The following is a 17327-nucleotide window of genomic DNA, read 5'->3' as shown; positions in this document are numbered from 1 at the left end:
TTATTTTCCTGAGACAATGTTCATATTCTTGAAATAATTTTGCAATCAACATAAAAAGCTAGTTAGCAAAAGAGAAATGGGGTTAGGCCACTCTTCCTTAATCTACAATTCTGATAGAAGATGGCATATTTTTACTTGCACTTTATTTACCTATCTTTAGCACTTTTTACTGCTCCAGTGCTTTTGATATGGGATTTCCACTACACCAAAATTTCCTGTGGTATTTTTGAATACACCTCTTTCAGTACTTGAAATTTAACACAACTTCAAATCAACAAAAACAAAACTAATCAAACAATGTAATAACTGTCACAGAGCAGGATCATTACGAAAAAGGATAATTTATTGTAGTGATGTTGCTTAATGGATAGATTTTGGCAAAGAGACCAAATTTAACTCCTGGGTGAACTCAGCAGGTCAGGCAGCATCTATGGAGGGAAATAAATAGTCAACATTTCAGGTCAAGACCCTTCATCAGGGCCTCGACCCAAAACGTCAACTGCTGAGTTCCTCTAGTATTTTGTGTGTGTTGCTCCAGATTCCAGCATCTGCAGAATCTCGTGTCTCGGTAACTCCTGGGTGTTTTTTGAATGGTCATCCTCCATATCCATTTGTGAGAGATCAACTCTTAGCAAAAAGATGGCTCCTCCCTCAGTGCTGCACTGAAGTTTTAATCTAGCCTTTTGTGCTCAAGTCTCTGGAGTGGCCTCTGAACTGTGAATCTGACTCCATAGTAATAGTGCTATCATTGAGAAGAGATTGGTACAGATTGAGCTGATCGTGGCTCCTGCTTTGTGGTCTTCCCCATGCTATCCCTGCAGCTGTACTAAGATTTTGTGGCTGTGCAGCTCTCAGTATACTGTTAGCGTCTTGTAAGATACAGCAAACCACGCATGACAACTAGGGAGTAGACAGCAGGTCCTGCTTGTGACAGTTCATATTTCATTATATAGTGGTGATGTAATTTTTCTATAATTTATGCCTTTTAATACCTGGTAATTTGGTGATGTAATTTTGTGCATCTCTCCTTGCATGAGGTTTAGTTCAGATAAAACCAAAAATCTAGCTGACAAAAATCTGAAGTTATTGCATGGATGGTTTTCCTTAATAATAAACTTAACATTGTTCTCTATCTTCCAAATTCAATTCATGCAATTTTTTTAATATTTGTTATTCTTTTTTTGAAAAAAAACTCACTTATCTCTCTGCTCTCAACCTCTCCCCTATTCTTCTTTAAAATTCAGTCTAATATTATTGTCTTCATATTTCCTAAAAATAATTAAACTTCCTTGAAAATAAGTAATTTGAAAAGATTAAGGATTTTATTTTCTTCTGTTGATATTTCATGTTTACTTCACTCTTCACATTGCTATCATTTTCCTAAATTACTTCACTCTTCACGTTGCTATCATTTTCTCTAACATGAAACTCTTTCAAAGATCAGAGATGGTGGGTAGGGCCTTCACTGACCCCTTGGAAGATGGACAACTTTTGTACATCTTCCTTTGCATGAATTTTCAGACTATGCTTTATAGATCTCAGTGCTTGGCACTGAAGATCACTGTTGCAAATGAACTCTTGTAACAATATTTTTAATTATTTCAAAATGACAAGAGATGCTGAATCTTAGGTTAATGGAAGAATTGGCATTGTCAAAATGTATCATTTTGTCTGTGACCTACAGGGAAAAAAATTAATGGAACAGTTCCACAGAAATTAAACAAAACTTCGAGTCATAAAGATAGTTAAAAGGCATCTTCAAAAAAGCTATGTGGATCAGCATCTGTGCGCAAAATTTATATGTGCAACCCCTCTGATTGCTTGATCACCTACATGCAAGCAATAGTACAGCTAAATAGGGAAACTCAGTCAACTACAAAAAAAAACCATAATGTATTCACTCATCTCCCTCTGCTCTCAACCTCCCCGCTATTCTTCTTTAAAATTCAGTCTAATATTATCATCTTCATATTTCCTAAAAATATGAAGTGGAACCAATGCTAAAAGGAATCACTAAAGTGCATTACTGACAGCACTGATATCAATCTGCAAGTGCAGGCCATTTTTGGGGTCTAGCACCACTTGCTCCATGTATTGACAAATTACCAGAATTTTAAAGTCCCTATCATCACCACCTTATGGTTGTGATGGTAATTTTTGTCTCCACACCACTTCCATTTGGTTGCACATCTCTCCCCATGCCTGAAATTTCTGTGTTAACAAGCACAACAGTGAACCATTTGTATTTAAGCTGGATCTTTATATCTTAATGAATCAGTAGATTGTCTTTCTCTTCTGTTGCATTATGAGTTAACAGGTTTGGTACTAAATAGGTACGCTTATCATGTTGGAACATATCTGTGGTGTAGATTACAGGAATTTGTTGAGAACAAGAGCAAGTCATTCATTGTTTGTGCAATAACCAGTGGAAAAAAAAATTGTGTTAAAGTGTCAATAATCGCAAGGTGGCAGTCAAGTAGGTGGTTGTCGTGAATTAGGGAAGCCTAGCACTTAATGCTATGAATAGAGTAACTGAAGTATATCTGCATTGCTTGCTTGAAGAGGTGTAAAACTAACCTAAGTCATTAGTAGTGGTGGTTCTCTTTTGGGTTTTAGCATCATTGCTTTAAAGTGCGGTAGGATATGGACCTGAAGTATAGTTTTCTGGTTATAGCAACAGTTAGACTTTTTCTTTTAATCATGCAGGTGAATACAAGAAGGATGAGCTTCTAGAAGCAGCAAGGTAAGTGTCAGTTAATCTTCTTATAATTTGGTTCATAATGGTTATATGCATTTTGGTTTATATATCATGAATAAAAGGGAATTTCTTAAAGACTGTTCAAGGCAATTTTGTCACTTCCAGTTTTTAAATGCAAACAAAAAATATAGTTTACATAAGATGCATGTTTTCTGAAATGGATCACATAAATTGAATTGCTGATATTCCTTTTCCCTTGATTTCACATATTTTAGTAAAATCTGCTGAAATCTAATTTAGAGCCACTTTCTTTGACATGCTTCACTCTGATTATCTTTTCTACCTGCTCTTTCCGAAACATTTGGCTCTTTCCTGTTATTTAGTATTTCAAGCGCAGATTGCCTGTTAAGTTTTTCTCCAGTGTATGCAAGTCCTGACAGCAAATATTAACAGGCTTTTCAACTAGGTTGATTTGGCAGGGCACAACAGATAATCTTAATTTGCTTTCTATTTATTGGAATGGAATAGAAATAAGATGTTTGAATCCTAGTTGGTTTTGTTTATTTGTAAACTGGGGGTCCTGAGCCAAACATATTTTGAAAGAGGAATGATCCCAGCTCAGAAAATCAAAAATAATCCATTTGGGTGAGGCTGAGCTACAGCAAGAGGTGGAATACTTTGGTGGGAGATGTCTGTAGACTTACAAAACAATTAGGGGGGCATGTAATATTGCTAATATAATAATAGACACATTCATTAGGCAAACCAAATGAGCAGCAATAATATGGAGGATGAATTCCTGAAGTCTATAAGAGATGGTTTTTGAGATCAGTATGTTGGGGTTTTTTTGTATGGGGGAGGGGTGGTGTGGTGTAGTGCAAGCCTTCTGTGATCTAGTATTGTGCTGTGAGGAAGGGTTAATAATCTGGTTGTTGAGGGGCCTTTAAGGAAGAGTGATCATAATGTGATATTTTAAACCAAAATTGAAATTGATTTAATTCAGTTCTAGATTTAAGCAAAGCAAACAATGAATGCACTAAGTGTAAGGAATCTGCATTAAAATATGTGACAGCAAACAATGTTAGCATTTAGAGTCATTCATAGTTTACAGCAAATAAATATCCCTTTTAAAGCACAATAACCCAACAGAAAATGTAATTCAGCTGTGGCTGATAAGAGAAGTTAAAGATTGTATTACAATAAAGGAAACAACGTAAAATGTTGCTGAAAAAACCCTAGACCTGAGGTCAGGGAAAATTTCAAAATTCAGAAAGGAGAATGAAGAAATTGAGGAAAGGGAAAGTGTAATATGAGAGCAATCAAGTATAAAACATTGTAAAAAGGAAACCAACAATGACCAAAAGTTTACGTGGGTCTCTTATAGAATGAGACATAGAAATTATAATGGATATAAGGAAATGGCAGAGAAATGAAACAAATGTTATGTATCAGCCTTCATGGAAGATGACAGAGAAAACCTCCCTGAACCAGTGGAGAGTATCATGTCAAGACTGAATGATCGGAAAGAAATTAGCACTTCTATTTGAGTAATGAACAGGACTGAAAGCCATTAAATCCCAGTTCCCATTGTCATGCATCTTGAGGTTTTGAAGGAACTGACTTTGGATGCAGTGGTTATTCCATAGATTCTAGAACAGTTCCCACAAATTGGAAGGTAACAAACATATGAGAGGAGGGAGAGAGAAAATGGAGTACTATAGACCAGTTAGCCAGGTGTCAGTTATAGGGAAAATGCTTAATCTTATTAAGAAAGGGCATATAGAAAATAACAATATGATTGATGGTGCATTGGATTTATGAAAGGGAAATCACATTTGAAAAATCTGTAAATGCAGTTTGAGATGGTTGCTATTAGAATGGATAATGGGGAGTCAGTGGATGTGTATTTAGACTTTTCAGAAGGCCTTTGATAACGTACACACAAGGTTATCCGACATATTTAGAGCTTGTGGAATTGAGGATTGGTTAATAGTCTGTAAACAGGGTAGAATTACAGGGGTCATGTTCTGGTAGGTAGACTGTGACCAGTGGGGTACCACAGTGATTGGGGGCCCCAGATGTTCACTATCCATATCAATGATTTGGATGAGAGGACCAATGTAATTTATAAAAGCTGGAGATACAAAGTTAGGTACCAGTCTGTATTGTATGGAGAATGCAGAGAAGCTTTAGGCTAATTACCAAATGGCATGATGGTGCAGCTGGGGACCAAGCTTTAACTTTGATCTTGGGTACTGTCTGTGTTGAGTTTGCACATTTTGTCTCTGACTGCCTGGATTTCCTGGTTTCCTCCTGCATCCCAAAGATGTGCTTGTAGATTAATTGGCCATGTTTAATGCCCTTAGTGTAGGTAAGTGGCAAAAGAATCAAAGAGGAGTTGATAGCCACAGGGAAATGAGAGTGAGAATGAAACTGAATGGATTGCTCTGCTTGGAAACTGGGATGGACTCAATGGTCTGAATGTTCCTCCACCTGTGTCAAAATAAGCAATGATGTGTGAGCACATGGCAATTGGAATATAATTTAGAAACGCGAAGTCAACCACTTTGGTAGAAAAAAATAGAAGAATGGAGTATTTTTTGTACAGTAAAAGATTCAAAGGAGTTGGTGTTCAGAACGATCTGTGCTTGTAAATATTTCGCTGAAAGTTAACATGCAGGTACAGCAAGAAGTTAGGAATGCCTATAATATGTTGTCCTTCATTACAAGAGGATTTAAGTACAACGGGCCTACTGGAATTACATTGGGTCCTGAAGTGTTGTTAACAGGTCGGTTCTGTCCACATAAGGCACAGTACACTTCTGGTAAAGGGACTCTGTATTGATTTCTAATACATGGTGGGGTGGGTTGCCACTTGAGAGATTAAGCCAATTTGGTCTACATTCTCAAGTTTGGAAGATTGGGTAATATCTCATTGAAACGTACAGAATTCTTATGGTGCTGGACAGGCTAGATGCAAGGATGGAGACACGGGACTGCAGATGCTGGAACCTGGGACAAAACAGTTTCTCCCATAAATAAAAGGATGATGTTTCTTCTTCCTGAGAGGTCTCAACTTAAAGGGTTGGCTATTCAAGGCTGAGGTAAAAAGCAATTTGTTCACAGAGTTATGAATTTTTGGAATTCTCTATCCAAGAGGTCTGTGGAGGCTCAATTGCTGAATATTTTCAAGACATTGATAGAGTTTTGGATGTTAATGGAATTAGGAGATATGGGATTAATGGCAATTAAGAATATGGCAGAGGAATTAAACAACTTCTGTGTGTATCTTCATGACAGAAGACACGAAAAAACCAAGGATATTGCAAGAATGAACTGAAGGAAATTAGTAAAAACTAAGTTGGCTAGACTAAAAGCTGATAAATCCCAAGGATTTTATAATTACATCCCGAGTTTTAAATGAGATGGCTATTAAGATGGATACAGTGAATGTTCAGCTTGCATCTTCCAGATTTTGACTAATGGGGCACCTCGGGGACTGGTACTTGAGGCCCCAACTGTTCACTATCATTATCAATGGTTTGGCCGAGGGGACCTAATGTCACATCTCCAAGTTTGCTGATGATACAAAACTAGGTAGGATTGTGAGTAAGAAGAAATATGTAAATAGTCTTTAGGGGTAGGGTTGGTTTGGATGAACTGAATGAGCAGAAAATGGCAGATCCAATATAATGTGGGAAAAATGTGAAGTTTAGTGCATAAAACAGAAAAAACATTTTTAAATGGTGAGGATTGCTGAAAGCCAGTGTGTGGGTGATGCAAGCAGTAAAGAAGGACTTTATCATGAGGATTTGAGTATAGGAGAAAGGTGTCTTGCTACAATTGTATAGGGTCTTGGTGAGGTAGCACCAGGAGGACTGAGTAGAGTTTTGGTGGTCTTACCTAAAACAGAGTATAACACCATTAAGGATGTGTAGCAAATGTTCACCAGACTGGTTCAAGGGATGGGCTGGTTTGCCGTAGAAATTAAGTAGACTCGGCCTGCCTTTTCTACCATTTAGAATAATGAAGCTTATAAAATCCTTGCACACCTCAGCAGAATGGATGCAAGGAAGATATTTCCCCTGGATGAGGGGTCTAGAACTAGTAGTCACACTCTCAGAATAAGGAGTAAGCTATTTAGCACTGATGTGAGGAGAAATTTCTTCATGCAGAGAGCTACCAATCTTTGGAGTTCTCTGTTGTGGGGGCCCAATCATTGATTTCATTCAAAACAGTGATCAGTAGATTTCTGGATGTTAAGGGATATGGGGATAGTTCAGGAAAATGGAATTGAGGTTGAAAATTAGCCATGATCTTGAAAAATGGCAGCACGAACCATGATATCATTGTTTGGTGGAAAATGCACACAGGGCTTGAGTGGCCTGCTGCTGCTTCTGTTTCCAAGGGGCTTGGGAGTCCTAGTTTAAGGTTAATTTACAGGTTGAGTTGATAGTAAGGAAGGCAGATGTAATGTTAGCGTCATTTTGAGCATTTGATAGCTCTGGGCCTGTACTCGATGGAGTTCAGAAGGATGAGGAGGGATCTCATTGAAACTACTGAAAGGCTTGGATAGAGGACGTGGAGAGGATGTTTCCATTAGTAGGGGAGTCTAGGATCTGAGGGCATATCCTCAGTAAATCCCTTTAGAACTGAGATGAGGAGGAATTTCTTCAGCCAGAGGGTGGTGAATCTGTGGAATTCATTGCTACCTAGGGCTGCAGAGGCCAAGGTCATTGGGTGTATTTAAGGCAGAATCCATAGGTTCTTGATTGGTGAGGGGGTTATGGGGAGAAGGCAGGAGAATGGGGTTGAGAAAGGAATAAAAAATCAGCCATGATTGAATGGCAGAGTAGACTCGATGGGCTGAATGGCCTAATTCTGCTCCTACATCTTATGGTCTTATGGTTTCCTAGTGGAAAAAAATTCAAGTGAAGACTAATTATTGGAGTGGAGTAGAGGAATTTTCCTTTATGGTTTTTCTTACACAGTTCTTTACAAGGGAGTCTTACATTTTGGAGAACTCTTATGTAAAACTGTATTTTACATCATAGCCCAAAAATGCCTTTACTTATAAACAATATATACACTTGCTAAGTGAGCTAATTGTTACCATGGAATCTCCATTGTGGGACTCGTGTTATAAGAGCTGAGCACTTGTTCTTAAAAAGTTAGTGTTGAATCACAGGCATCCTGTTAAGAAAATGCTCTCTTCTTATCTCCCTGTCCTCTCTTTCCAATCATAGTTTGGATGTGGACTTCTGTGCCATACCTCTAAATCCTTGTTGTGACAGGAAATGTGGCTTAGATTTAAAGTACAGGTGAGATCGGCCATATAACCCAGAAACACTCTAATAATATTGTTGCAAAAACAGGAGTGAACAACAAAAGTCAACACATAGATCTAGAATAGTGAGCAGGTTGGTTACTATTTCACATATTTTATAGATATTACTTTTTGAGGGTTTGTGTAATTTCATTTACTGTAATTTGAAGTGTAATTGCAATGTCCAAAAGTTTGCAATAACAGCTACCTTCCTTTCTATGATAGATCACTATTGCTTCTCAGATCAGGTTCAGAGAAACTTTCAAAATTAGTTCTTTTTTTAAACTGCCTTTATTTATAAAATTCTTCATTTTTCAAAACATCTGTTTAGTTGTTAAAGCTGATAAGTTCTGATCAGTATTTTTATTTCCCAAATACTTTCTTACCTTTCTAGGAGCGGTAATGAAGAGAAGCTCATGGCTCTGCTTACTCCACTAAATGTGAACTGTCATGCCAGTGATGGAAGAAAAGTAAGAAAACATATGCTTCTCTACATTTATTATTTCAACAGAGCAGTCCAGGAACATAATAAACTTGGTTAACTTGAAAAATGTCAGACCTATATTTAATTTTGATTTTCAAATTTACAAAGGCACTTACAAGTAAATGCTCATGAAGTTTATAGTAATCCCACGCCACACATAGCAATTAAGAATGCACTACACTTTAGTGAAAGTTTGTTGTCACTAGGATTTCAGGTATTATGTTCACTTGAAATGTGGGAAAAAGAAGTGCAGTGTGTCTGGAGAAAGCATCTTGTGACGTATAACACAGATGAAAATTCTGGTACTAGTAGGTCTGATGCTGATTGTCAGCATGGTAGACACAGTATGAGGTCTTGAATTCAGAGGATGTTAAGACATGTATTGTGTAATCTTTGAGATGTTTTGGCTTAAGAGTTGTGATTTTGTTTTTCCTGGAGTGTAGCACTGTCAAATGTACTTAATGGCCTCATAACAATATTTATATTTGGTAGAGTGACATGTAATTTTTGTGCTAGGTCAGTGGCGTCAAACTAGGTTTATATTTTCAACCTGATTTTACATCTGTGTATTCATCATGGGCCACTTTTAGCAAAAGGTGTTTGGAGATCCAGGAGAGGAGTTGGAATATATTGTGCAAGTTTTACTCTACAAAAATAGACTCAGTATATTACCTATTTCTGGTCACACGGTCTTGGACCAAGATCAGTGCCTTATTGCTTCTTAGTGCTTTTAAGCATATCTTCTGGCTGCTGAGATCAACACTGGCTGAACATTGAAGGGATTTGCAGTGACTTGTGACTTACATGGGACCATGCTAAAAATTGCATGAAAACTTAGGTGGAATATGTGCATTCAAGTTCAACAGAGGCCTCAACAGCAGGCCTTAATTAACACTGAAGGCTATTCAAATTATAATAAGGAAGATTTTTTTTTGGAGCAGAAGTAGGCTACCTCTCTCTCAATCATATACCTATCCAATGGCTGGTATTTACTTTGGCCACCCTCCTGTCTGTCCCCAGGCTGGTGGTGGATGTCTTCATAAGAGGGTTGGTATTCATTTAGTATATTGGCATGTATGTTGCAGGTGGAAAGTCAGATTAGATGAGTGCAGTTTCAGGTGAAGTGGTTTCCAATCATGGCAGGAAATGAGTAAGAAGTTTTCAGTTTAACTTATCCCTGCTTTCGTAAAGTAGTGATGGCAATAACTGTGAAATCTAAGACCCAAAGTTTTTATTTGATTGAAAAATATGGACTAAGAAGGTAGAAGATAAAATCATCAGATGTAGAAATTTTCCAGAGAATTCAGTGGAACCATACAAATGGCAGTATTAAATGTATTGTGTTGCTAATCTGATCATATCAAAGCAACATTTAATATAAACACTTCAAAGCTAACCCTGAAAATGCTGTTATAAAAAGTAATTTCCTTGTGCAAAAATATTTCAAGTGATGCAATTTTTTTTTAGTATGAACCCCATCACTTAAACATTGCATTAAATATCAGTTCTTGATATACAAGTTAATTGACTATTGTGTGTCAATTTTGTTTCAAAATAGAGATCAGCCAACTACAGAAAATTGACCATTCTAGGTTTCCTAGGTTCTCAAATGATTGGTAGTTGGCTGGTTGTCTGATTTAATTTGCTTGGTACGCTAAGTGTCTACTGCAGGTATCATACATAGCTTATATTGCTTTTTTTTTAAACCTGTATATCATGAAAACAGAGAAAATTGTTTTTTTTTGGGTTTTCAGCCCAAACTTGATAGGTATAAAATGTAAATTAAAAATCAAAGCAGGTAGTAGAGAAACAAATCAAACAGCTTTTGTATTGTTTTTCATTTTAATAGAGAATACCCAGGTTTCACCTGATCAAAAAGTTAGTATTTTATATTTAGCATCTGTGTTCAGTTATGAAGTACTTACATGCATATGGTTTCACAGAATGGGTATAATGAAACAATTAACACTTTTTAATTAATGATCTTCTTGTTAAGAATTTTATACGTAGTTTGCTATCACAAATGTTTTTGGGCAGAACCTAAGCTCAGACTGGTGTATAGTGATCACTTTTACTAAATAAGAATTTTTTTTTCATTTTTGACATTGCAGACTGCAGAACCTCACCCCATCAGTCTACGATGTAGAAATGGAAATATGGTACACTTCTTATGCACTATGGTTATTTACTGGTACTGCAGTGTCAAATATACGGTCTGTGATTTGTTCAAAAATTTTATATCCATAATTTAGTGGATGTGGGACATACAAGCAAATGGCTGATTATATGTAAGTTTAACCAATGCAGCTTGCAGTGTTGCCAGTCCATGTATTCCCTCCCTTTTGTTTCTCTTTTCTAATTTCATCTATATAGTTTCTGACACATGTTTGGCCTAATTTGGAAAATAAGTCCGATTTATGTGTAAACTAGATTACTACTTCATTTGTGATTTATGTTGCTGATATCCTGTTGAAGTAGCATGATTTGCTGGCTAAAGTATCTGTAGTCTGTAATGTGCAAAATATTAGATTTCAAGATGCTTGTGATGACAGCTAAGAAAACTAAATGTTATCAGAAGTTTAAAGTTTTTGCATTCTGGCCGTCTACAAGCATTGTTCATAAATTCCAGCTGTGAAGCCAATGATTTTCGTCAATTCACTGATTTGAATGGCGTGCGCCAGCAGTTTCTTAATCTGTGCTCAAATAGATCATCTCCCTTGCTACAGGTGAGAACTTGGACAATGTTTTTGTGAACGGACATTAGACCCATTCAAACGGCAGAAAAGCTTGATAAACATTTGGCCTAATTTCATTGTCAGTTTTTCCATAACCTAGAGAGAAGTTCACATAGTAGCTGGAGCTAAGAAACCTGTGGAATTAAGCACCTAGCTAGCAATTCTTAAGTGAAAATAAATCTCTCAAATCCTTGAGGATTATGTAATGCAATGTATTCTCAGGCTATGTACAGTATGTCCATATCATAAACAAACCCTGTGGAGGTGCATCAACTTGCCAAAAGTAGCAGTTTAATGTTGAACTGTCATTAAGTTGTCTTATCATGAAATCTTAAGCATGGCTATTGGTGCTATGAAATGGCCAAATGTTGATAGTTTCTCCTGCCACAAAGGGGAATTGTCAAGTAAAAGCTAAAAAGGGAGGGAAAAAAACACTAAATAGTGGCACAGTGGTGCAGTAAATAAGGTTGCTCCAGCAACACTGGTTCAGTCCTGACTTTGGGTATTGTGTGGAGTTTGTACATTTTCATGACCAGATGGGTTTCCGTCAGATGCTTCTGTTTCCTCCCACATGCCAAAGAAGTTAACTGGCTACTAAGATCCAAAGACAAGTTTATAGTCACATGAGAGAGAGTAAGTTGTAGAGTGATAGGGAAATAAGGCGGGGGAGGGGGGCAGGGAATAAGACTGGGATTGCTCTGGGAACTGGTATGGACCCAATGGGCTAAATGGCCTCTATTGTAAGTTATAGGTTTTTTTGCATAAATGTTGGATAGTGAAGGCTCAAACCAATGGTTCATTTTTCAGGATGGAAAAATAGGTTCATAGTTACCAAAGTTTTGCGTCTCTGTCACTGGTTTCATAACAAGTTTTGAGAGGGAGAGAGTGAGTAAACTGGACCTTTGTGAAAAAGTTTTTTTTTGCTTGATGGAGTTCAGGCAAATGAAAAGAGTGATTATTATGAATTGTGTGTAAAACTTCACTAATAGCTTACAATAGAAATAATGCAAATTATGAGAACCAACTGGTGGCTTATTTCTTTCATTATTGTTATAACAGCAAGATGCATGAATATGTCTGAACTTGCTCATGGATAAACTTAATTGAAGGGAAAAACAATTTCAGACCAGGATCAAGTTTGAATGCCTGGCCTAATCAAGGAATAACATTCAAGAATATTTTGTGCAGGCATTACAACAGTAATCTTAGTGAACTTGACTGAAAATATGCACTCAGAAAATCGTGCATGAATTGTAAATATAGATATGTTTCAGATGTGAAAATGCTTCACTTTTTTAATTTCCTTGTCAATTGCTTTCAAAATTAGGTACCTGTGCATCAAATATAGAATATAAACGGATTAATAACCCATGTAAACATTCTCATTTAACCGAATGTTTATATGCTTCAGGTTTGGGCATTCAGTTTCAAGTTGTAAACCATGAAGGTTAAACTTTTTACTGCCTGCTATTTTGGCTACTGGTTGTTTCTCAACAATGTGTCAGATTTCCTTTGGACTCAGAGGAAATTTATTGTATTTTTTTCTTTTTTCGTATGTCATCTTGGTAAATTGATTTATTATTGTCACATTTATTATTGGTACAGTGAAAATTTTTGTTTTGCATGTTATCCATACAGATCATTTCATCACATCAGTATGTCGAGGTAGTACAAGTTAAAATAAATAACAGAATGCAGATTAAAGTGTTACATTTACAGAGAAAGTTCAGTGCAGGCAGACAAAAAGGTGCAAGGCCATGATGAGGTGGATTGTGAGGTCAAGAGTCCATCTTATTGTACAAGAGTCTTATTACAGCGAGATCGAAGCTGTCCTTGAGCCTGGTGGTTCGTGCTTTCAGGCTTTTTTTATCTCTGCCTGATGGGAGGGGGGCAGAAAAAAGAATGACTAGGGTGGAAGGGGTCTTTGATTTTGTTGCCTGCTTCACCAAGGCAGTGAGAAGTGTAGATAGTCCATGGAGGGGAGGCTGGTTTTCATGATGTGCTGAGCTGTGTCCACAACTCTCTGCACTTTCTTGCGGTCTCGGGCAGAGCAGTTGCCATACCAAGCCATGATGCATTTCCATAGAACCACACAGCACAAAACAGGCCCTTCGGCCCACCATGTTTTGCTGTCCATCAAACCACCCTCACACTATCTAACCCTTTCCTCCTGCATTTCGATAGGATGCTTTCTGTGGTGAATTTAAGAATTGGCAAGGGTCAACAGGGACATGCTGAATTTCTTTAGGCTTCCAATGAAGTAGAGGCACTGGTGCGCTTTCTTGGCTCTGGCGTCTAGGTGGTTGGACAAGGACAGACTATTGGTGATGTTTACTCCTAGGAACTTGAAGCTCTCAGCCCTTTCGACCTCAGCACCATTGATGTAAACGGATGTTTGTGCACTGCCCCCCTCCCTGACCAGCTCTTTTGTTTTTCTGACATTGAGGGAAAAGTTGTCATGACACCATGTCACTAGGTTCTCTACCTCCTTCCTGTACTCCAACTCATTATTTGGCCCACTATGGTGGTGTCATCTGCAAACTTGTAGACAGAGATAGAGCAGGATCTGGCCATGCAGTCATGAGTGTAAAGGGAGTAAGGTAGGGGGCTGAGGACTCTGGTGCCCCACAAGGCTGGGGACAGTGTTGAGGATAATCATGGCAGAGATGTTGCTGCCTATCCTTGCTGATTGCCGTCTGGTCAAGAGGTCAAGGATCCATTTGCAAAGGGAGGTGCTGAGTCCCAGGTCTAGGAGTTTGGAGATGAGTTTGCTTGAAATTATGGTATTGAAAGCAGAGCTGTAGTCAATAACTAGTAATAAATAGTTTGGTTTTGGATTGGGGTTCAACCCACAGACCTTTTGTTTTATTCTCCTCATGCCAGCTCGGCTGTCACCTTGCTTCATCTTTCTACCACTGAATATATTGTGCAAGTTCCTTGCTAAACTAAAATGGGGAATCAGTTCTTTCCTGGACTAGGCTTTTAGCAGGAAAAATTCATCCTTACACTTGACAAGTCTCTTCATTGTTCAGGTTTTGTAACTTTCATCCCTAGTGGATGAATGATCCATTGAAGCTCACTTTTTTTTCCCCTAAGGTTTGCTTTGTAATTGCAACATCATGCTGCTTGTCTGGTGACTTAATGCTGCTAAAGATTTTTGCTATTCTCTGAAAAATACACATTCATTTTCAAATTCTTCAGCTCAACACTTAAGAATTGTTTTAGTTTCAAAAATTAATTACATTTTAATTACTGGTCAGGCTATGGTAGGAAGTTTATTTTCTCCTTTTTATCTGACTTGTGTTTTCCCTGTCTTTGCCTCTTCTTTATGAGTGTGTATTTTTTTTACAGTCATCATTGTTTGGTGCATTTTTCCAGGTATCTTTCTTTCCTTATCGATGCATGGATGTTTGCCACCGAGTCTGGGCATGCTATTTGAAGGGAACTAGAATAGATGGATTATTTTGGCATCCAGAGCAGGATCCTAGACTGATTTCCACACTCCAACCTTGCACAATATGATGACTGATGTGATTAAATTTACTAAGTTTTTGGATATATCTTTTTGAAGTTATGCTGAAATTTTATCTTTGAAAATCTTTTTTAACTTTTGCAGATATCTAAAAGTGAGTAAGATTTTGCTGTATCAATTAATTTCAGCACACGTTGTACAAACCAGATTAATGATCTGTAAAAACTTGGAAATTTTCATTTACCAAGGAGAGGAGATAACTCCATGAATAATGCATCAGAATTGTAAAGTGGGTGGCACGGCAGCGTAGCGGTTAGCGCAACGCTATTACAGTGCCAGCGATCGAGTTTTGATTCCCGTCACTGTCTGTAAGGAGTTTGTATGTTCTCCTGTGTCTGCGTGGGTTTCCTCCGGGTGCTCCGGTTTCCTCCCACATTCCAAAGACGTACGGGTAGGTTAATTTGGGTTTGAAATGGGCGGCGCGGACTCGTTGGGCCAGAAGGGCCTGTTACTGCGCTGTAAATAAAATTAAAAAATTTTAAAAAATTATATCCTTGGAGATGCTGTTTGTCTCCTCAAAAGTTCCATTCTCAAGAAAATCCATTCTTAATCCTTCTGCCTTCCAAACTAATGCCTCATCTCCAGATTTCCCCCTCTTTCTCTTTGAAATCCTTGAAGGTGTTCTTTCCTCATTTCCTCTCTAGTCAAGGTTCCATTCAGTCAAAACTTGACATCCGTCATGATTTTGGTGTTTTTGTATGGCTTGCTCTTGCCTTCTCTGCATGTTTTAGCTTGATTAGCCATGCTCTTTTCCTTCAGTTTCTTCTAGTTCAACAGAACTGTGCTCGGTTGGCTGCACACCTGCATATTGTGATCTTATCCAGATCTCCAGCAACAGCCACTACCTCACTATTTTTAACCAATAATTATTCTATACCTTTTTAATCCATGTGCAGTACCTTGGCAACGGCTTTCATAGATATGGTCAGCTTCCATGTGGATTCTGATGGTTTGCAGCTCTGTGCTTACACCACCTCTGTCAAATTTTCCACTGCTTCTGTGGTGTCAGATTGTTTATCTGATTGTCCAGTCTTGACAGCCCACAGTTTATCTTGGTTAAATATCAAGAAGTCCCAAAGCTATTGTCACTGAACACTACAAACTCCGTTTGCTTGCCCTCAGTTCCATTCTGGCGACTGTCTCCAGTTGTATCAGGTTACATCTTCCTGTTCAGTTTTTCAATCCACAAATTATTTTATAACTCTGTATATGGAGCAAAGATTTGAAAGGCAAAATTCACCTTGCAAGAGACAAATTTTTTTTTTTAGAAGATAAAACCCTTCAGCATTTGTTGTGAGATGGTCTTGCATATTTGGGGATATAGATGAATAGTTCTGAGTTAATACTTGCATTGCCCTAACATTGACCCTGTTGTTGCACCATTATTATTTGTCTGTTTAAATGGATGTAGGAGCTGTTCTCAAGACTTCTAAGAAACTACTGCAGTAGTTATACTTCCAAGATTCTCAATTACTGTGGTCTTGTGCAGTTTTAATGTTAATCCACGATAGAAACATGAATGTGGCCATAATATTCTACCCCAAAACCCACTGACACAAAGTAAGCTCCTGTCCACCTCCACATACACTCATTGCATATGCTGCTGAAATTTCCATCTGCCCATTTGTTAACTGGAGGCTTGACTATTCCAGTAGCTTTCTAACTGGCCTTCCTGAAGGCTTGATAAACCTTATTCCATCAAAAAGTCACCATCCCAAATACTAATTACTCCTGTGGATGTATCAACCAACTCTACAGGTCTTTTGCCCCATATCACCTTCTCCCCCCTGCCATTGCATGCTCTCTACTTCCCCTACCCTCTGGACCCTCTGCACCATTCACCCTGTCCCCCACTTCCAAGGCCTCTGTACCACCACCTTTCCCTCCTGTCCCTCTGCCCCACACCTAATGCCCTTGCAGGCCCTCTGACCCCCTGTACTGTCTGAGGGCCCTCTGTCACACCTCCCCCAACCTCTGCAGACACTCTTTACCCCCTCCGTACCTTTACACCCCATCACAGGCTCTGTGTTCCCATTGACCTCCATCCCCTTTAGGCCATCCTTCCCAAATTTCCTGCCCTTTTTCGTTCTGCCTCTCCTCCCTTTTCTCCCTCCCTCCTCCCCCTCCCCCCCCACCCCCAAATAAAAAGAACCCCTAGGCCACTCTTCGCACATAATCTTCCACCGAGTGGATGATTCTTGTCAAATGTTCATCGCTACACACTGAAAGCATGATTGCTACCTTTGGATAGAAATTACAACCTGGAAATTTGGCCAAGCCTTTCTGTCAGTTTTTAATTTTGCAAGCAATGGCTGTAATCTCATTTATCTGCCCTGTTTCCATAAACCTGTATTTCCCTTGCCCTTTCTTCTCCCATTTATCCAGTTTAAACATGAACTTTGACTGTTTGACTGCTACCCTGGAAGTGTACTGGACAGTGTTAAAGCTCTGTAAAGAAGTTCTGTGTGTCTGCTAGATCTCAAATGGTTCTTTCCTAATGTCCCTCAACAACTGAAAAATGACTGCTTTTGTCCATGGTGCCCAATCCTTAA

The 17327-nt window shown here is 38.3% G+C and overlaps 1 protein-coding gene across 3 annotated transcripts in view; it reads left to right on the top strand.

The window, feature by feature from the left end:
• Positions 1–17327, top strand: part of LOC127572969 (poly [ADP-ribose] polymerase tankyrase-1) — a 105272-nt gene that overhangs the window by 24172 nt on the left and 63773 nt on the right. Inside the window, exons 4-7 of one of the 3 annotated variants that reach the window (XM_052020699.1) lie at positions 2707–2743; positions 8419–8494; positions 10620–10667; positions 14595–14621. In XM_052020699.1, coding sequence (XP_051876659.1) covers positions 2707–2743; positions 8419–8494; positions 10620–10667; positions 14595–14621 — 188 coding nt within the window. The remainder of the gene's footprint in view (positions 1–2706; positions 2744–8418; positions 8495–10619; positions 10668–14594; positions 14622–17327) is intronic. The other 2 variants (XM_052020701.1, XM_052020702.1) reach the window with 2 other exon arrangements.

The sequence above is a fragment of the Pristis pectinata genome, chromosome 7, assembly GCF_009764475.1.
Source record: "Pristis pectinata isolate sPriPec2 chromosome 7, sPriPec2.1.pri, whole genome shotgun sequence".
Classification (NCBI taxonomy): domain Eukaryota; kingdom Metazoa; phylum Chordata; class Chondrichthyes; order Rhinopristiformes; family Pristidae; genus Pristis; species Pristis pectinata.
Note: the sequence above shows the minus strand (reverse complement) of the source record. Positions and strands in the feature narration are given on the sequence as shown.